Source organism: Diorhabda carinulata, chromosome 3 (assembly GCF_026250575.1).
Source record: "Diorhabda carinulata isolate Delta chromosome 3, icDioCari1.1, whole genome shotgun sequence".
NCBI classification, from domain to species: domain Eukaryota; kingdom Metazoa; phylum Arthropoda; class Insecta; order Coleoptera; family Chrysomelidae; genus Diorhabda; species Diorhabda carinulata.
The window spans coordinates 24,549,178-24,571,746 of record NC_079462.1 but is presented as its reverse complement, the minus strand read 5'-3'; the positions used below and the strand labels follow the sequence as shown (position 1 = coordinate 24,571,746).

The 22,569-nt window shown below is 30.4% G+C and overlaps 1 protein-coding gene across 17 annotated transcripts in view; it reads right to left on the bottom strand.

Moving 5' to 3' along the window:
- Positions 1 to 22,569, bottom strand: part of LOC130892046 (teneurin-m) — a 770,493-nt gene that overhangs the window by 68,532 nt on the left and 679,392 nt on the right. For 14 of the 17 annotated variants that reach the window (XM_057797233.1, XM_057797243.1, XM_057797244.1 and 11 more), the window contains one exon: positions 11,858 to 12,034. In XM_057797233.1, the coding sequence (XP_057653216.1) occupies positions 11,858 to 12,034 (177 nt within the window). Of the gene's footprint in view, positions 1 to 11,857; positions 12,056 to 22,569 lie in introns of all 17 variants that reach the window. The other 3 variants (XM_057797235.1, XM_057797245.1, XM_057797246.1) reach the window with 1 other exon arrangement.

Below are 22,569 nucleotides of genomic sequence, written 5' to 3'. Positions count from 1 at the left end.
ACGCTTATAGTTTATAAGGATTAACGTTATTATTATTACTTGTAATCGTTTTGAAATGGCATCATATTCTAAACGACTTTCGTTCTATGTAGTTTTTTGTCGGAAAAAGCGCAGTACTTGATAAATCAAGACGTGCTAAGTAACATCAATCACTTTTACTGTTGTAATTGCTCTGTATAATGTATGAAATGTTAAAACTTCCCACAGTTCTTTTTACTTCTTTTTCGGTATCTTTGTTGCGTTTTTTTCGAACATCTATTAACCATACTTTTATTCTGCATTCTTATAAATATTTTCACTCACGACTTGTTTCAAATTAAATTCCCACAAGAAACCGGATCCTACTATATATTAATGAAGTTCACTGTACACTTTAAAATAATACATATTAATTCACACAAAAGGTTAATCATTCGATGAAAATTATTCAAAATGTATTATCTTAACATTTAGATTTTTGAATTTAGTTGAAATATTTTTCTCATTCAAAAGCCACGCTTCTGATGTAGCCTTAATTAATTTGAAATTAAATACCAAGAGAAAGTCATAGTTGAATAAGGTTTATTACATCACAATAGTAATAGCAAGTTAGATGTCCACCTTCTTCTCCCAAGTGTTAGAATCTGAAGTTTTATCTTCTAATATATTGAAAAACTCCACCACATTATTTTCGATATAAACTATAATTTTTTAAGCAACACAACTTTCTCCAACTAGCGATTACTTTAACATTAACCTTACCAAATCACGTGCAAATAAAATTAATCACATATTGTTGTCACAAACACAAATCATAGGAAACCGTTAATAGAAGAACGTTTTTTCGTTTATTTCTTTCCTTATTCAATACATGGACATTTATATCAATCAACAGATTACTTGTTAAGTAAAGTGACGAATGCTTCGACAATTAAAAGTTCCTACTAATGTTATGTGGCTAATAATTATTTGGCATTTTATTATAATGTGAAGAAATCGGTCCTTAAAAAAATTTTATTCATATGGAATATTACAAAATAGTTGTTAACACAGATCTAGAGTTAATGATATTAAATGCACATAAAACAAATAACACTAGTTTAGGGCGGGCAGTTATCTCCAATCCAGACATCCGCCGAATTCATTGAAAAAAACTAAATATCCGATTAAGTATATTACTCAAAAAAATGTAAGACAAAAAGGTCAAAATAGTATCATTCATTGTTCAAAAGTTTAAAAATATTTTCACTGTTGATCGCAATACATAAACTGATTATATAACTGTGATATTTTTTCACAAATAGCATAATGTTCTCAATTTTCTGATGAAATGTATCACAATTTAAGCCGACATCATCGTAAGTTATTGGTAATAAAGAGCCGTTGTTTATCAGAAATACTCTTCATAAGAAGCGAATGCCAATGTACTACTGTGTATTAAAAATGTCGATTCTTCGAAGAATGCGATTAATATCATTACTGCATCACAATTTGATAAAAGCTTGTAATATTAATGGCATTGTTTACTGAATACTTGGATGTTAAATGTGTGTGTGACAGTTAGAAATTATAATTATAATGTGATATTTATCACCAGTCTGTTCACGCATCATAAAAATGTACGGTTATTGATGGTTGGAATGTTTTTAATCCAACTGAGTGTACAAATAAATCTGTCTTTCTTATAGTTTTATCTAGATTTTACCCTATTCACATGATTTATACAATAATTCTTCACGTAATCTCCGGCACAAGTGAAATTTTAGTTTTTAGAGTAGATAAATGAATACTTTCTCAGAAGACGTTAATTTTTTTCATATTAACAATCAGAATATTTTAAAAATTCTATGAGTGCATTTGCTCGCTAGTGTTAGATAACCTAACATCTATAATGTTTCGCGAGGTTCTTAAACCTCATATTAGTTCTATTGGCTTCTTTCAGTGTTTTTGCGTATCTTGGCGTTAACTACTCCTCTAGTAGAGGATTTGGGTGGGTTTCTATAGCTTTGTGGTGTTTGATGATCGTCTCTTGGATAACGGGCACATCTAGGTCAACGTGAATGGTGTGATTTGTTACATGTCATGGAGTCTACTACTAGTTGACGGAATTTTGTTCAATTGGGATCCCTGAAGAATATTTATATTAGATTTGAAAGCGCAACCCCACGGTTCTAATCCATGCGTCCATATAGGCTTGATGACAGATTTGTAGATAAGAACTTTGTTCTCAAGTGAGACTTGGGATTTTCTCCCTATCTACCAATGTAGTTCTCTTGCTTTTATATAAAGTTGTTTTCTTTTTTTGTGATGTGATGTGAAGTTTTTTGTAGAAGACGTTAATTTGAAAACGGATTTCAAATAAGTATAATTAAAATTTTGGCTACATTATTTGTTCTCTACTTGGAATCAGCAATTGAATTTTTAAATATTTCCATGGGAAAGCGTTGAAGAAGTTATTCTTCTTTCTATGTATTATATTTTAAAACTATTATTACGAAGAGAAAAAAATGCTTCTCAAAGGTTTGTCTGTATCTATTTTATTCATTCATTTAGTCAGTTATTAAAAGTTAGATTCACAGTTTAAAAGTTAAGTCCCTTTCTCCAAATCAGTTTTATAACTACTCTGGGAGAAGGTTCAAACTGCGGAAACGTTGAAAACAGGTAGCTAACCGAGTACGCAGATGCAAAGAACATTGATTTAGTGATTATGCAAATGTCATTAACATTTTATTATCAATTAATTTATAAACTATCAATTTTAAAACTAAAAGTCGGAAGTGATCTATAAAAAATATTTCGAAATTGCTATATTATAGAAAAAGAGTTTTGTCTTCGATCAATTAGTGATAACTTAACACTACAAAATATATGACCCAAAAATGGACTTGGGAATTAATCTGGATAGAACAATGTACATGTGTATTGAAAAATAGCAAAGTGGAAAAGTAAAAACAACATTGTGAGGAGTATCATAATAAAAACAGATGTAACACACTATAAACACACACAATAAGATGTAGCTGTTGGAAGTACGAACAAAGAAGATGTTCGAGACAACGAAAATAGATTTCTGGCTGAGTGCTGCGGGAAAATATGGGATAGAGAGTATAGCAAGAAGAAAGAATCATAGTGATCATTAAAACAAAACATACAATATTGAAATATAGACAACTGGGAACATGGTGGAAAAAAAGTTAGATAAGAGATAGGGAAATGTGGTCGAGAAGAATAAATAAATGTTAGAGTGGATTGAAGATTAGGTATTGGATTCGTCAATGTAGCTTATAGAATGAAATGAGCTACACAGAATAGCCTCAGTTTCAAGACAATCACCTCAAGTTGGTTATATCTATGAATGGATTTCGTGACCACCAGTATAAAGTTAGATAGATAAGTCCCAAAGCCTCAGATGTTGGAAGGGGTGGTCAAAAAAGAAACATGCCGTCCCAGCGCCTCAATATTTTCACACCACCTCCAAAAAAGACCATCACAGAACCGCTACTATCGGTGAACTTTCTGTGTTAAAAACATCTCATGTACACATATGTATGTGAACGCATAAGACAGGGTTTGAAACACTTCGCCTACAACTTGTGGATGTACTAGGAAGCAAAGATAGAACTCGATGAGCAAAACAAATATTTGAGAAGGCATCCTGTGAATAATGTAGATGAAATCATCGGATAAAAGTGGAGCTCTCTCCGTAAACAAGTTCTTGGTTTATATCTCAATGTACCGATCAATTATCATCTTTTCCTTCCGAATCCGAGTCTTAAAAGTAATAATTTGCTTCTATTTAGCTTCTAGATCGTGAGAAGTTTTTTCAACTTATTCCAGGTTTCCATCGCTTCTAACAAATTATTCAACTCAATATTAACAGCTATAAGTTTTGCTATTTTGACTGCTTCGTTAAAATTCCATCGTATTTCTCATTACATCTCACAAAGTAATGGACACAAATACGAAGTAATATATTGATTGAAGCAGTCCACATAGGTTTATAGCTGACATGATAAGACAGAATGAACATTTACAATATATAAGTAAAGTAAGTAGCTCCTTTAAGATAACAGATAACTGAACATATTATCATAAGATTGGACATGACATTGTTCAATATATAACCATTACTGTCTTACCAACGTTTTTGTACACTCTCCAGCTGAGATTGATGCAACTTTTTGTATTTAATACATATCAGGTCTTTTTTATCGATTCACATAACTCATTTGTTCTATATGGGAAACATCTGGAGAGCAGTCGAATATTATCTTGTGGTATTTGGCTTCGTTAAGAATGCTATTTTTAACCGCTTAGTCTATGAGAGGGAGAGAGAGGGAGAGAGAGAGAGAGAGAGAGAGAGAGAGAGAAATGCTTTATTGTCAAAAGGTTCTTTACAATTTGTAAACAGAAGTTTGTAAAAAACGAAGAAAAAAACATGAAAATAACTGAATAAAGACAAAAATAAAATGATATCATGTCAATAATCCATTAAGTGTTGTCTTTGATACAAATGCTTCATTTTTAATTTTTTTAAATGTCTGGATTATTATGTTTGGCAAGCAGGGAAATTGCATTCTTTTATAATGCTAGAGACATTGTATGATGAGATCGTTAGAGATTTCGTTATGGAAAGAAATACGATTTTTAATAGATTTAATACATTATTTACATCAGTAATAAAACTTATAATATTTGAAACTTTCAGTAGTTCTCCTAGCATGCCACTTCTCAATCAATAAATTCATACTCATATGTATTTGAACAAATAACAAATAGTATTGTTCAGTATTTTGAGTAAATAAATAATAGAATATATATTCTACAGGATAATAAACTAAGCAGCATTTGTTTAACTTTTCGCAAAGTTTTTCAATAAAAGAACATGACTAGACCAATACATAAGAAGTTTTTTGAATTTCGTGAAAACTTATTTTTAAGAATGTTAACATTGGAACATCAAAGTCATTCATTAAAAGTTAAAGAATCATAAGCAGAAAATACTATTACAACAGAACAAAAATAACTAGAAACAAAAGCTCATTACATGGTAAAAGTCACTTTGTCTTGGATGATTATTAAAAACTGAAATTTTAATTATATTACCAGCAAATCAATTTGTTAAAAAATGAATGATGACATATTCTGTAGATTGGTTTTTCTGTTTGGTATAAAAAAAATAACAGAAAATCAAATATTTAATAAATTGAGTGCGAATAAATAATCAACTGAAAACCCTTTTATAAATCTATCCCTATTCACTTGAAGTTTTCGAGGCTCAGTACACTTTCAGTGGACATAAATATGATGTATACTTTATACGTGTTGTATACCCGCAAGTTCTTCATTGCTATTCCGACTATGTCTTCCCATAAACTATTTTTTTTTACTACCGTGCGTACGTACGTACTTTAGACACACTTTCAGGTGTGTGAAACATACTTCAAGCGTAAAAGAACGTATTATTAAGGTCTTCGTAGTGTAGTGGCTAGAGTACGAGTCTCATGTGCAGGAGGTTACAGATTTAAGTCGCGGTGATGCCATTTTTTATGTTTCTACTAACGTAGTAATAATTATATTTAGGTGGCATTTGTACATGCCGAAGAGGAGAGATTAACTTAGTAGCACAAAATCGTCTGTTATTTTGACAATTTCTAATTCTAATATTGATTAAAATATTAATAAATATATAATATATAATTATACGTCTGCTCGACCTTTATAATACCCATTAATCTCGGTACAATTAATGAATCATTAATCACTGCTGTCAGTTTCTCTCTTCATTTAGCTATATTATATTGTTTTGTTACAAAAAATATGGTTTTCATAATTTTATCCTGTAAAACACTTCTCAATATTTCCAAAAAGTATATTTTGCTAAACCAGATTCGAAATCGGGAGGTCCATTTTGAAGGCATGGAACATTAAAACCTGAGGAGCGACATGAATGTGACAGTAAACATCACCTAGCGAATAATAATCTCCATTATACACTTGTTTATAATATAGTATTTTAAGGATAATTAACATTAAACTCTGTATTTTGATAAAGTTTCCGCTTATAAAAAAAATATTGTATACAATTTGTGTGTAAAGGCTTTTTTAAAAATTATAGTTATTTATGTAACAAGTGTGTAAAGTAGCCTTTTTTCGACAAATGTGGATATTGTTGAACCACTTCTGTCGAAAAAAGGCCTTTACACACGAATTACATACAATATTTTTCCTGCTAGCGAAAATTTTATCAAAATATAAAAGTTTAATGTTTACGTACTTTAAAGGTTTTTTCGCACGGTAGTAGAAAAAATGTTTTTTTTTATATTTCAATGTTAAAAACTTAAAAATGAATCATTTAGCACTAAACTGAATTCAAACAATAGTTCTATAAATATTCCGAAGTCACTGCTTCAAGCTATTTCGTCCATTGTAGAAACATCTTTTCCAGAATTGTAAATTTTCAACTTGCAAGAGCGCAATAAAATGGACTAGGGGAAGAATAATCTGCTATAACAGTCCGTGAAATTCCTCTCTTTTTTTGTTTTTAACAGATCTATTTCCAACAGAATCTGTTAAATGTTTTGTTTGCTTTTTAACTGGCTCTTTATAACCTTACGGAAACCGTAAATATAAAACAAATTGAGAAACTTTGCGAGGAAGTTCAACAAATGCTGCTAAGTTTATTATCCTGTAGAATTTATGTTTTATTGTTTATTTACGCCTTAAAATACTAATTAATACTATTTAGTATTTGTTTAAATATATACGGGCGTGAATTTATTGATTGAGAAGTGTTAAGCGTAGCAGCCGAAGAAAACTAATGAAAGTTTTAAATATTATTAAACATTTTGGTATCGTTATAGATACTGTCGTGTATCTATAAAAAATTGTCTACCGTTTCCGAGGTATCACAGAACCTCCAGAGATCTCATCATACAATGTCCTTTACTTTGTCAATCATAATTTAGTTGTTTTAGTTATAAAAATGAATGGAATTATTGAAATTGAAATTGAAAGAACCAAATACCACACGATAATATTCGACTGTACTCCAGATGTTTCCAATACAGAACAAATGATTCATGTAAATCAATATGTGGATAGACTTGAAACGTTTTAAATGAAAAAACTTGCATTAATCTCCGCTGGAGAGACAGAAGAGTACGAAGAATTCAGTTCAGAGAGTAATTACTTAGATATGAACAATATCGTGTCCAATTTTATGAAATTAGGTATGATTTTGATTGTAATACATGATTCAATAAAAAAATGAGGAAATATTTATAAAATCACGTGATTTTATATGAAACAAAACGTTCTATTCTGCATTTACATCACTTAACAAGTGTTGAATGTAACAAACTTGATTTTACTAATTTTCTAACGATTTTTGTGAAATTAACCATTTAGTAGGGTTTTTGCCAAATAAAGCTTTAAATGTAAAATAGCTTTGATATCTCAATGAATGCCAAGTGTGGGCGTTTGATGTTTATAGTGAGATCGGGAGCAATGGGATAAAATTAAAAGCCTCCACAATTTATAGTATTACTATGTTCATTTGAACCCAACTTCTAGACCTCTACAAAAACACGCGAACTTTTATAGTTCTTACCATATCAATTGTAGAAGACAGTTATGCGAGGAACAATCAATATTTCATAAATATGCAGGGTACTCATACCAAATTAAGAAATGAAAAATAATGTTTACTCCCCATAGAAAATTCCAATCAAAACATCGAATCGTAAACATAAATGCATTGGCCGAAGCTGTGTGTACAGTTTCTTTGAAATATCTATGCTAGACAGTCTGCGATCAGTGGCTTCGTTTGGTGAGATTTGTTTAATTCATAAATTTCTTTAAATAAATAGAAATATAGCGTATAAGTTGTATCTTCAGCGTTACTGTTCTCGTTATAAACATTTGGTGAAGAATTAAGTGGCTGCAATGACTTATTCCGGGGTGATTTTGGACTAAAATATCCGTATTTTTTCAAAACAGCCATGATCTCCATTTTGGCATCCATTTTATAGTCTGGATGAATTGGTTTTAAATCTTCAATCGCAAAGTTGTATTCGGGTTCACTTTCATCACTTTTTCTGTCTTTATTCACTCTCTCGTCCATCCTTTGCAACTTTTTAATCATTTGATCCTCAGTATCATAACATTTTTTCTTTCTTTTCTCTGTTGAATAATCATCGTTTTTGTTTATTGTGTTTCAAATCTCTTTTGATGCCTTTTTTTTTCAAATTACGATCACTAAATTCTTTGCTTCTTTGGTTCCATATTACGTAACGATTTTGAATGAATGATGAGTGAGCACCTACATCCTCTCACAATCGTGTCTCATTAAGAACTGAAGTGAGGTGAGGCGTACGGGTTGGTGTTTGCATGCGACAGTACAAAATGGCCGCTATTCGCAGCGATCTCGTTGCGTGTTCGCGAGGCGTGATCGTTGCGCGCCCGCTTCGTTTTTAAGACGTTCGCAATCCGCTAGTATGATAAAGCCCTTACAGTTTTAGATATATATATTAGCAAAACCTCGAGGGACATTTGATATACAAATAAACATTTATTTTGTTCTCATTATCATATTCATATTCAACAAAAGTGGTGATTTCTAATTTATAATTAATAAACAAGGCTACACATGTATTAAAAAACTCTGAATTTCTTCCGAGAATTTTTTGGATTAGATCATTTCAAGGAAAAATATCACACTGTACAACAAACAATGAAACTAATCGTAATAATTATAGTTCATGCAACAGTACTAATTCTATTTATGTTCACACTCGATGCACAACAAACATATTACAAAACCGCTTTTTACTAAGCCTATCATCAAATTAGGATCGAGAATAAAACGCCGTTATTATTATTATTAAGTTAATGTCCTTGACTCCACAAAACTTATTATTTTCAATTGATGCATGTAAATAACCTTGTCGCGCTTTGTTGTTTCCAAATAATGTTCTTCCTATTTCGAATTATTTACAATAGCTAAAGGTGGATTGAGTAGTTGAATTAATGTAATTCAACATATGGTGAAATTTCTGATTTTCATAGAGAAAATCGTCAAACATACACAATCTGTGTACAAGTACGAGGCGAAATAGTAATTCATTCATCCACAAATTATTCCACTTTCCAAACAATCTAGGAAGGATTAATTAGGTGAATATGGGCGTGATTTACTAGAGCCAAGGTATCATAAATGATGACGAATTACGATGAGACGTCTTTGGTTGTAAATCGATATGATGGAATAATTAATTTGTTGTTAAGTACAATATAGTCACATTATGAATCAGCTTTCAGAACGTTGTGGTCAATCACCAAATGAAATCTAATAACAGTTAACCGCAACAGAATTAGTCATATTACCAAATGGTATCTTTATTGATGAGAAATATATACAAAGGCTTTTACATTATTTTCTTTTTTTTGTTTTGTTGTTTGTGAGTGAATCTTCTTTAAAATTTACTACAATTATTTAGAATGGATGCATTTTTTGGTTTTAATATTTTATTTTGATCAAAGGGTTCACAATACTTAGGTTGGCACAATTTGGAAAACTGTTTTATTAATGGTTTTATGAAAAAAAGTTATTTTTGGTAAAAAGTTCTGCATGGTCTAGAAGTTAAAATGCAACCATCAGATATCAATTTTTTAGGGCAGTATTCGAGGTTAGGTTAGGCTAGATAAAGTTGTTTTGACTTAAAAGTTATATTGAAATATACAATTACAGCCATCACAAAACCTGAATTTTCATAATAAATGGCTGTAATTGCACATTTGAATATAACTTTTAAATCAAAACTACTTAATAACAATTTTCTGAATTGTGAAAAATTAGGATACTTTACTCTTGCACAAAATTCAAATTTTTTGACAAATACTGCTTTAAAAATTTGATATCTGATGGTTGCATTTTAACTTTTGGACCATACAGATCAGACAAATGGTTCCAACTTAAGTAGGCACACTGTATATTATCATAAGTTTAGGTGATTTGGAAAATTCAATATATTCAACTAGCACAGAAGTCGGCATAGTACAGGCAACAAATTTGCATTTAGAGGAAAAAATGCAGCGTCAAAACGAATTTATTGGATGAAATTATAAAAGGGATACGGCATCATTTTTCAACGGAGAGGCATGTCAAGCTGTCCGCGATGAGTTTCGAATTCTTCAATTGCAGTTCGTAGGTCGGGAAGGGTGCGTGGTTCTATTAGAAAAAAGCGGCCCTTGAGAAGACCCCACAGGAAGAAATCACATGGTGTTAGGTCACATGACCGTGCGGGCCACTCAATCAATTATCATCTGCTTATTCATTCTCTAAAATGAACATTAAGGTACTCTCGTATACATAACGCGAAGTTGCGGCATAGCTGCATCTTAGTGCTTAAAAAGACACAAAAATACCAAAATATACAACAATAGAAGAAAAAACATTCCTTCTTTCTCAATGTATAAATAATAATTGATAATACTTATAACATACGCTCAAAATATTGTGATCAAACCTAATTGAGTTTACTTTCTGAGTTACAAAGTGTTTTATTTGTACTATGTATCATACCTATGGACCTTTACGTTTTTCATCAAAGATTTTATCTATTTCATTAATTGAAGTCGTCAACTTTTGACATTCTTTAATTTTACCTGTTTCTAAAGGCAACAATTTTAATATTGTGCAAATTAATTTGAGGTTGTGTATCCTTATACTAACTTCTTTGCTTTTCTTAGAAACATACTATGTCGATCATATTATAGTTTTTCCACATGTATATCATAGTGATAAACCTTCTCGACATTTACTAAAACAATTCAGGATTATTAAAAATCACACTATAGAAAAATGAATGGTCAATCATTCTTCTCCTCCAGTTAGTTAAATGAATTGAATTCGGTTTTACATTATTAGAAAATTTATTCATGTGCCTCCATTATTGAACAGAATTATTCTGGTCATAGCACAAAGGGAATAACTGTCAATGAATGAATTTCCCATGAAAATTAAAATATCAGATAATAAATATGCAATTGCATACAACTTAATTACGTATTCTATATAAAAATTATCAGTCTGCTTCATTATTGACGCCTGCTGAAAAATCTAACCAAAGTACCTCAAACGGATCACTATCTTCAGAGTTGGTAATGCAAGCTTGAAGCGAGATTGTGGTTTATTGGAAATGAATTTAAATTTAAAAACGACCTCAGAATATTTGAAATGACAGCATTTGTGTGTTATCATGGTTTATTGTGAAATATTTCTTTAAAATGAAAAATTGAAAAATACTTTAATATTGAATATTAGAAGTTAAAACTGAATAGTTGATCTGAAATTCTAACAAATCACAGACTTATTTTTTTAAACTAGATGGTTCGCCGGTTTTTATTATTTTGTGTCTTCTGGTTTGTTTGTTTCTACAGGGAAAACTTTAGTTTCCAGGCAATTAGTATTTTCTGTTTATTTGATAAACGAATATAATATAAAATATAATAAAGATGTGATTTGATTTTGCCTAAATCGTCCTCTTCCAATTTTACCTGAGCTATAGGATACGATTTTCTAGAGGACAGTTAAACCTATTTAGCATGTTAAATAGAAAGTAAATAATATCATGTTTTTATAACAAAAGCATTACTACAAATAAAAAATTTGACTTGCCAATATATCGAAATGAAATAGTAGGCATATTAATAGAAGTGGTGATAGAAATATGCTCTGAAAAAATCAGTTAAAAATTGTACTACCTTACTGATGATATCCTCTAAACACTCTATTTATTTTTTTAAACACTGCACTTGTCACTACCTGAACCAACATTTTCCTTTTAAAATATGAATGAAGCCAACTAAAACTCACTAATTGTTCCACTTGGTATGTACACATTTCCTGATGGTGTCCTCACTAGACAAGACGGTTCGAAATCTTGTGCAGATTCTGCTGGAGGTGCTGTTGTTAACCTCCCATTTAAACGGTTCATTGTGGGGTTTCTGGGAGGTACATCAGGGGGACGAGGCACTCCGTCTAACAGACAACCTGTGAAAGAAAACGATTCCACTATTAATTTGGTTTTGTAAGATATTTGTTCAAATCGTTTTGGCGATGGAAGACATAACATGGTGTTTTTGGTGGATTTCTTGATGAATTCGTTACGATATTCAAATTGAAATTTCACTTACGTACTTTTTGATTGGAAGAACTAGAACCATGTCCTGTACAAGTTTCGAAATTCTTAGTGACATTTTTAATATATTTACGAAAATAAGTATTTCCAAACGTTAATCAACACTTGAGACTGTGAAAGATATATGGTTTTTGACAAAAATTTGTAAAATGGTAAAAATGTTCTTTACTAGGCTACAAATGTTGATTGATACTGGAAACAATATATTTTGAGAGCTTCCGTATAGATACCAGCTTCCAGGCGGTTAAATTTGTACGTAATTATTAAATGACAGATTTTTGATAAAGAAAACTAAAATACTTCACAAAAAATTGTGTCTGTTGTTCCTTAGTTTGTTAACATTAATCAGGAATTGAGCTTTTTGGGTTTATGGTGTATGTAAGTGGAATTCAATCTCGTTTTTCATGTGAAAAAAAGTATTTGATTTAAAAATGAGCTAGATTAACTACTTAAAACACGTAGAAAATTTGAAAGATTAAGCTTCAATTCTCAAGCCATTATCTAGTGAGAGGAATTTAGGTTGGTTATTCATTCGTTGATCTTAGAAGTGATCTTATTTGGTTGTTCCAATCTATCTACATGCAACAAATCATCTCTTTAGGCTAATTTCAAGGCGTCAATCTGCATATTCCTTGGAACTATAACGGAAAGTTCTGAAAACAGTACACAAGCTTTTAAATGATATTAACGTAGCCCCAGTTACCTAGAATTGAACATTTATCATAGTTTAGAATAGAAACGTAAGAAGTGTGGCATTTAAGTTCCGAGAGTTTTTTTCAGTTCCACTTCACGTTTGGTTTTTATTTTGTGCGCATTTTTCTAAAGAAACTGGTTTAGTGGTATTGCGGATATTACTGACATATACTACAGACAATATATTCAATTTAGTGGAATCTGACGAAAAACCTAAAAACCTCCGCAGCTTTCAGTCGGTGTACAGAAACGTGTATATATCAAAATTACGTGAATGAGCGAAAAAGTTCGAGGAGAGCATGAATCAGTAGAAGATGTTACCTATCATGCCAATGGCGTCTGTTTGCACAAGCATAGTTGCCTGATACCTAATCATTCAAGCGTTTCTGATGAGGTTGAAAGCTCTCACTTATGTATGAAAACAAATGCAAAAAACGATCAGCAAGCATTTGATGTGCTACAGAGATGAGACCAGGATATTTGCGTATAGCTCTCTGAAAGCGGAGGTCTCCAAGTGATGATTGTAAACAATGTTGCATTATTAAGTGTTTTGTGCCCAACAAATTCTATGTTAGAGTCTTGGAGTAGCTGAGAACAATGGTCCTTTTTTTCATTGATTGAGTAGAAGTTTTTGACGAAATACTCAGTCCAAACACCCTATTATAGTACTGGTGTCACCTCCTAAATTTTTCGAGATGAAGTCACATAAAAAAACTTATCATATAAAAGAAGAGAGGGGTATTTCTAAGCGGGTTAATTTTAGATGGTTACCTAGGATGGTATGAATACACAACGTTAGAATCGTTGTGTAGAAACTAATGAAGACTGTTACGATTGTCGTTGAAAGAATATGTGTTCTATTTCCGCTTTTTTTGCTTGTTTTTATTATTGTCTACCTCGAACTTAATTTCCACACTTAATTTTATTAAGCGACGTAATTCGTTTTTTCCGCACAAAAACTATAAACCCACTAATAACGATTGTAAGTTGTTTCCTTTTCTTACAAAAAGAATTAAAATATTTCCAATGAAGTAAAGAAATTTTAATTTAATCTTGCAACCTTTAAACACTTTTCATCGAGTGTATCACAGTGTTAATAATTAAATTTTAATTCAATAATATCTGAGAAGGAAAAAAAACGAATACTTTGTTCTTTTGTTAAATTAATACTTTCACTTTCTTTAAAAGATCTCAAAGCAGCCCTGTGGCAAGTTTTATATTAAAAATTGTATCATAAATTGATTTCTTCTTGAATCAGAGTAGCACTTTTGATTGATTGACAATTGTGTATTCATTTCGGCATCTTTAAACACTTTGTTTTATTGTTCTTGTATATGATTCATGATTCTAAGTATGTTTTTATTGTATTCATTAAACTTTTAGGGGTTTTGTTGACATTCCACAGTAGTAAATTCTTATATGATTAACATTAATACATACGTGTAAATTAGGCATTATAGTCTAATTTACATTATCACTGCGCTATTGAAGGAATGAATTTTCATTCTAAAGTTATTTTATCATGTAGATGTTATCGACGAGACGATTGGTCTTCACATTCAAATGATCTGAAAGCCCTTTCTCCTGACTTTTAGTAAACATGGTTATCATCTGACCAACAGCGTAAATTTCCATTACGGAGGAGAAGTTTTTGAGCACTTTGCTCAGGAATCTTTGGACTATTTCGATATTACCTTTTTCAACACAATTGTTTGTAAGTCCGGTTTTGAAATTTACTTATTAATTAGCATAGAGTGGATTTTCTCTTCAATATCAATTTTATTTCTAGCACTTTTTCCTTCTATTGATATTGAGAAGTATGTTTCTCAAAATTTTCTTATAAATTTCTATACGTATCTAACAAAAAATCTTGTAATATATCGAATTATGTAGAATAATTTAATTTGTATCAAATATTATACACTGATGGAAGTAACCGATTTTTTAACATAAAAATTATTTCTATCGATACGAAACATCTCGTATTCATAGCCCACACGACTATTTTTATTTTTAACACAGACTCAACTTCGTTTGTCTAATGAAATCTGTAATTTCTTGATGTATGAGGTACGTCAACAAATAATTAAACTTACAAATCAGTGTAAACTACGAAAAGTAATTAAACTTAAAGAATTTTCTGTCATAGTAACTTTGAAGAGAATGTTAAAATCATGAATTGGGATCGACATATTTTTATAAAATTCATGGGTTCAACATTTGTGAATTGAAAAATATATCTACGGATGAAATTAAAAAGTTCTGCAATCGGATGAAACGTGAAATTTTCTTTTATTTCCTATCCCATACAACACATGAAGACAACCATGAATTGAACAAATTGAAGATAAATTTGTGTCATTAAGTATCAACAATAAAATATGATCCAATATAAATACTGATGATTAACCACTTTATATAAAAAGAAAAACTAAATGAAATTAAATTAAATTTGAGAAGCGAAGAAATACTACAAAAACAAACAAAACAAAAGCTCGTAAATTTTTTTTACATTAACAATAAATCTTAACCAATCATATCAAAATGTCAAGTTTCTATATCAACAACTAGAAATAGCATCAGGTGTGTATCTATTGCATGCTCAAATAATTTTGACAAGAATATGAAAGACATTTTTCAATTTCCAATAATTGAATTGAAACAATTGAGTATTTATATTATATCTAAGTTTATATTAGCTCAGGTCGGATCTTTTTTACAAATATACTAAATAAGAACAGATTAAAATGAAGACGTTTCTTTTCGATAGAGTCGTACAACTTTTTGACAGCAACTGAAAACAAAACCAGTCGTATCTAGTCCGCGCATTTACATTTAAATGTTTCCCAAAGCATTATTTTTAAACACAATGATGGAAAATCGTTACGCCTTTGTAGACGTTGAGAGTTTGTTTGAAAATGAGATTTATGTATAGAACTTAGAGAAGTTTTATACCAAAAAGTAAATTGTACATGTGCTTTGGAAGATACGACCTATTTCACACCTTTTTGGAATCGGAAATTGGAATTCCGAACGTTATTTGATGTACATTGAAAAAATGGAGATTCCGAAATATTTGTTGACGAAAAAATCCAATTAAAGTAAATGAATGCTGATAGGAATTTTTTTTATAAATAAATATGAGTCCTTCTATTTTGGACCGTATCGAAAACGTTTTTATTATTTTTTAATATTATTATTATTATTTTATTATCTAAATCAGAAACGTGATCATCAAATATAAAGTTGTATCAAAAACTAAGTTGGAATTTCTGGAACCATTAGTGATTGTAGTAATTGATAAATATCTTTAATTTTTTATTTCTTAGACCTTTTGATATGTTTACGTTTCTAAATCTTCTTGATTTTAGGTCTCTTCTGTTTCAAAATTAGTTTTTTTGATAATTTTTGAAAGAATGATAAAATTGACGTTTCGACTTTTCTTTAAGTCTATCAAATTATAATATTGACACACAAGCTGCGTAATTATATTGATCTATAGATCTTCTCTATCATGAATATCGAAATAGGAATAATATCAAACTAGAGCTTTTTTCTAATAAGATGAATTAATTTTTTCCTAGTCCTTATATCTCAAATATATAGCAGTAGTCAAATTATTTTTAGTTTTATTAGAATATACAAAATAGAGCAATAAATTTTACTTCAATTATTTAGGTATTTAATAAATACACTGTCCTCTTTTTTCTTCACGACTTTTATTCGTAATCCAAATTCATACCCAAATATTTCACGTTTTTTTAAATATTATTTGTTTGAATGCGAATATTGTTGATTTTTCTTGAATGAACAGACTTTTTGCGTTCAATTTAATTCTCCATTTTTTGTCTAGGTCTCCATCACATGAGTATTTTGGAACAGTATTCAATATTTGTTCTCATCGCACTAAAAGCAGTATGGTCTATATATGATATTGGGATGTCTTAAGTATAGATCAAGTATAGTATAGGCCCCACAACGCCAATACTATACTCTAGGGTACTCCAGCTTTTATATCTTTACTTGACGAATATTTTCCTTCTTATTTCATACAGAAAAATCTTGAGAGATTGTATTAGGTTCTAAATTTACTTTGAAAATATCATTTGTATTTTCTAGATAAGCCTAGCATGCTAGACTTTGTCAAATTCCTGGGCTATATCTAAAACTACGGCTTAAAAAATGGTCTCGTCTTCAAATGACCTTTCAATTATATAAGATAATCTGTCTCTGGTCAAGTGTAGAGTATTTCTCTCTAAATCCGAATTTAATTCATTTTATTAAAATTGAAAATAAAATCAAATTTAAAATTGAAGTAAACAAGTACTGAACAAGGCAAATTGACGACAAAATAATATTAATGAATATTTTAAATTGGAAATGCAGGGTTAATTCACTATTAAATTACATTTAAAAAAATCTTTTATTTTCGCCATGAAGCACGCTACAATACTGTCACTTACTTTAATTTACTTTTTTCTAACGACAAAGTAATTAGGTAGGTAGTGCTCACATTATTTCGATTAAAAAGTGTACTCAAGTTAATTCTTTTCTAAATCAACTTCTACAATGGTATTCTTCTTTCTCTGAACATTTTCAAGATTGATATAGAATTTAAAAATCCTAAGAGTTTAGACAATAGCCGTGTGCTAAGATTTGAAAAATACAATTCAAAAAGGTGGTTTTCAAAGAATTTGTTGCATTTAAAATGACTTTAGACATATAGGTAGTGATTATGATGATAAATATAGGATAATATATATTTTGAGCTATCTTAACTTTATATCGTACTCTCATTTAAAATTAATCACTAAAAATTCGATTGGAATTATTATTTAAATTTGCAAATTGATGTTGGTTCAGTGATAATTATAATAACAAAACGTAATCATTCTTTCACCACACTTTTGCCTACTGAACACATAACTTAGTTTGTTAGATTTGTCTGTTTATAACAATAATATCAAACCAATTTAATTTAGTTTTCAAAACCCATATCGCAAAATATGATTATACCAAGAAAGTCGAAATTATTGCTTTACTATAATACTTATCGTGCGTTTCGATAACCAAGTTATCGTCATCAGAGACTGAAGGTAAACTAAATTGTTCATCAGTCATTTTGCAAAGCACATCAGACATGAGTTTCGAGTTTTCGAGTGTTTAGTATAGGTATGTAGACGATATTTTCTCCATATTCATTTCACGAAAAAGGCAAACGAAGACAAATTCATTTTGGAACTAAATTCAAAATATCCATCTAAAAAGTTCATCTATGAAATAGAAAATAGTGGACAGTTACCATTTTAAGAGTCTTTAGTAATTAGGAATAGCTAGAATTTGATGTATTTAGGACAAGTGTGCAAGTATATTCCGGCTGATTCTTTTCATTATATCCAACATAAGGTGGCCAGTCTCCATTACCTGGTACAATTCACTTTTCACTCAAAAACGAGAGATACAATGAGGAAAAGAGCTTCATTGAGGTTGTGGTTATACTCAATGGTTATGATAAAAGAATTGTAAATAGGTTTAAGAAATCTCTATGTAAAACCTCTTTTTGCCAAACTCAAAATTTGCTCCGGTACTTTTTAATCCTGTTTATACAAAAAATTGGAAGGAATATTTGACAGAGTGGATTTTAAATATGAAATTAGCTGTGGTCATTGTGACGAGAAGTATATTGGGCAGATTAAAAGATCCGTTATTGTCTGGTTTAAAGATCACCTAGCTCATTAAAAATTTGGACGAAAAGTCATAATCATAGAATAAATATAAATAATGGAAAATTGTTGAAAAGTACATACATAAATCAAGTTATTAGGTTTTAGTTCAGTCTCTGAAGAAGATAACTTTTATACATTTTCATTAATAAAACTGCTATTAAAACTTTCTGATCTAAATCTAAAAAACATTCTAAACGAAAACATGCATATAAAAATAAATACAGATCACGCAGTTATTATTTGGTGTTGATATTGTTGGTTTACATTTTAAGGATAACAAACTAATTGCTACGCTTTGCCACGCACGAAAACTTAATGAAGATACCTAACAAAAAATACTCAACGTTCAAAATTATCTCTACGTAGAACGGTATAATTTTATGACTCTCGCGATAAATGATCGTGCGTTGAATGTTTTGCTTCATTAAAAGAATATAGATCTGGCATAGTGATTTCGGCGGTTTCATATTTTTACGTTGATGGTAAATTGAGAAAAAACAGAAGTAATAATATTTTCTACAAAGTTGAATCAGAGACAATTTGGATACCATAAAACGCACTAGTGAGTTTTAAGTATTGAGGAATCTTCTTAAATAGAGATGAAGATAGATAATTTATCAGTAGATACAATGAGGATTTAAGGCTTCCTTCAGATACAAACGATAGCACAAATAGCAAAATAGAAATACGTGTGAGATTTGACAGAATACCTTTCAAAAGTTCGAATGTTGAATAAACATTATTTTTTACAATTAAAAAGAATTGCAGAAAACGAGGAAAAGTTACGTGAATATTATTCCGAAAGTACTCCATCACAGGAAATGTGAGTAATTCTATGCTTCTAATGACATGAAAAATTTGAATGAATGTTTGGATATCTTCAAATGTAATCCAAACGAATATTTCGAGCAATGTATCACAATAGATGAAACTTGGATAAACCAATATAACCCAGAAACAAAAAACACTGAACTTTATCTGGTAAACGTGCCCCCATGAAACTATAAACTGTTTTTTGAGTTAATAAGGTCACGAACCCAGTGTATTGGAGTTGAGATAGTAAAAGTTGGAACGAAACTAACCAAAATTACGCTGATTTACTAATACGTTTTAATTAAACTTTTTGTCCCTAATCTTGAAAAAAATGTTTGGTGGTATCTTCTGTAAGTTCAGACAAACGAAGGGATGATGACAAAATAAAAAGTGTATATTTACATATAGGAGAGAGAATGAGACAGTTAATGAATTTTGAAAATGTGAGAGAATAATTCATAAAATCACGCAGATTAAGATGGTACGGACCCATTTATTTACACTAAGTAAAAAGAGAAAAATAACAGAATGAATACCAAAAAATAAAGACGAATTTAAAGATTGTTAATATTAAAAGCAATGAAGAAAGCAAATGATAGTTATGAAGAAAAATAGTAGGAAAACTGAAATTATAATTTCTAGATTTCAATCTATTTTCTCTATATTGCTTAAATCGCTCAATTCTCCTATGAAATTTTATTTTCATTTCATCCATGAGCATAACGATTTTTGTTGAAGTTCAAACGTTCAAATCATAAAATCGTACATGGTTTTACGACCTGAAATTAATCTAAATAATTATATGAAATAAACATGATGGTGGCTAGAGATGAGACCTTAATTGGTACATATTTATATTCTTTAATCAAAAGAGAAGTTGACTGGTATGTAAATGAAGGATAAAATACAAATAAATTCAAAGTAGAGAACGCTGCTTTTATGTAACTGGCCTTTGACTTCGATATCGGACAGTTCGTGCTTTCGACACGTAATTAAAGTTATCTCGTAATTATCAATTCCCTTGATTGATTTTTACAAAGTTGAGATATTGTTTCTGCAATTTGATGTTTTATAAACTTGTGACGTTATAATGAAAAAATGACGTTGACTAAATGAACAGAAGAAATTGATTAAGAGGGTTTGCTTATCACAACAACTCGGCAGTTCGTAACATTAAAATATGTATATATTTCCTTTTGAAATCTGACAAAATGAGCAGAAATTATTTAAAAATGGTCAAAATTTGTTAAAAATGTGTCGCTAACTTCTTCTATTATGCTGCTGTCCGCTACGGGTCTTCTTGTTATCTTTTTAAAGGTCTTCCAATTAGTCTACGCATTTCAAGATATGACATGAATATTTCCTTAATACCTTTCAGTGGTTATTTATTCAGTTTCTCATTTTTTGTTTTGCACAACAGTATGTTATTACAAGTCTTATAATTCTCTTGTATATTCTGACTTTATTGTTTACGTGTACTTGTCTGGATCTAAATAAATGCCTTATTTGCCTGATGAAATCTTCTTCTGATCTCTATGTTTTCATAAGCTGTTCACACAGGTATATGAAATCTGTTACTCTTTCCAGATTGTCATCTCCTATTGTGATGTTCGGTAGCATTCCGTTTATTTCTGTCAATGGAATTTTAGGCCTGTCTGATATCCACGAATATTTGTTGAACATCAACGTCATATTTCTACGCCTTTATTGAGATTTCTTTGACATTAAATATTTGGTCGATGGTGCATCTACCTAGTTTGGTCCCCGTTTTATACTTAATTATGAGCTCTTCTGCATATGGGTAGTCTTCAACTTAAAATGCAAAATAGTAACTAAATAGTCGCCAAAAAATCGATTACATTGCTCGATTCTGTCCTAAAAATGTAAGTAACAATGCTAGTTCGACTTAAAACTGGTAGTAATATCAGAAAATAAATCAAACTTTGTTCCTAAAGGACTCTATTAGTTCTTAAATTTCAAGTGTTGCAATCATTAACAAAATATGAAAAACGGTTGGCCCTCTACACCATTTTGTTATTTTAACAGAAAACAAGTATGCATTAATTCTTTAATAAAGTATTTAAAAATTATAATTTAAAAAATCTAGTGCCCCGTAAGCGGTTTCTCTTCTGGGTGATAGTAACTCCAGTTTCAAAGAATAACCGCTTACTGGGTTCCGAAGTTGCTACGACAGGTAGGCAAATAGGTCACAGTTAAATTATTGAATTTGGGAAAAGCCTCTCCATGTCATCCCATATCTTCATTGTATTATCCTTTAAAGGAGTATCAGTAGATGACAGGAACATATGAAATTCTGTTTATGATTTAGTTTTATCTTTCGTATTTTGAGTTCATATCATTGTGTGACAATATTTTATGATAGCTCTTTCCTGATTATCGCGTTTTTTTGAAACATTTTTGGAGTATATTGTGGAAATATCCCTTTTCGAAATTTTTCAGGCTAAATATTGATCAGTAAACAATGCATAAAGAAATGAAGATAAATTTTTCAGTACGGTCCTCTAGCAACATATTAGCAGAAATGTTTACTTTCGATATCCAGATCAAATGATCAAAAAACTTGAGGCATTTGAGATGTGGCTCTATAGACGCATCCTGAAGATACCCTTGACTGACAGAATCACCAGCGACGAAGTACTAAGACGCATTGGTCGCAAAAGAAAATTGTTGACAATTATTAAGATAAGAAAGACATCTTTTATAGGACACATCTTACGCAACGACAAATACCTACTGCTACAGAACATAATGCAGGGCAGAGTAGAGGGAAAGAAAGGCTTCGGCAGGAATAAGAAATCCTGGCTCCGTAACATAAGAGAATGGACAAATCTTAGCGTCGAAGAATTGTTTCATATCGCGAGGGACAGAGACGTATTTAAAAACGTTGTCACCAACCTTCAATGAAAAGACGGTATCCAGCTATTGTTACTGTTAGTTTTTTAACGCATAACAAACATTTTCTCGTATTTGTTTGGGATAGATCATAATTGAGTTTTCGGCAACTAATTAGCATTTTTAGTTTTTAGTATTTTATTCAAAATATTTGTTAATTTTGCAGTGCTATTTCTATTGAGAAAAATGTGAAAGAATGAATAGAAATACAGATATAAACGTCACAGCGTTGTAAAAATATT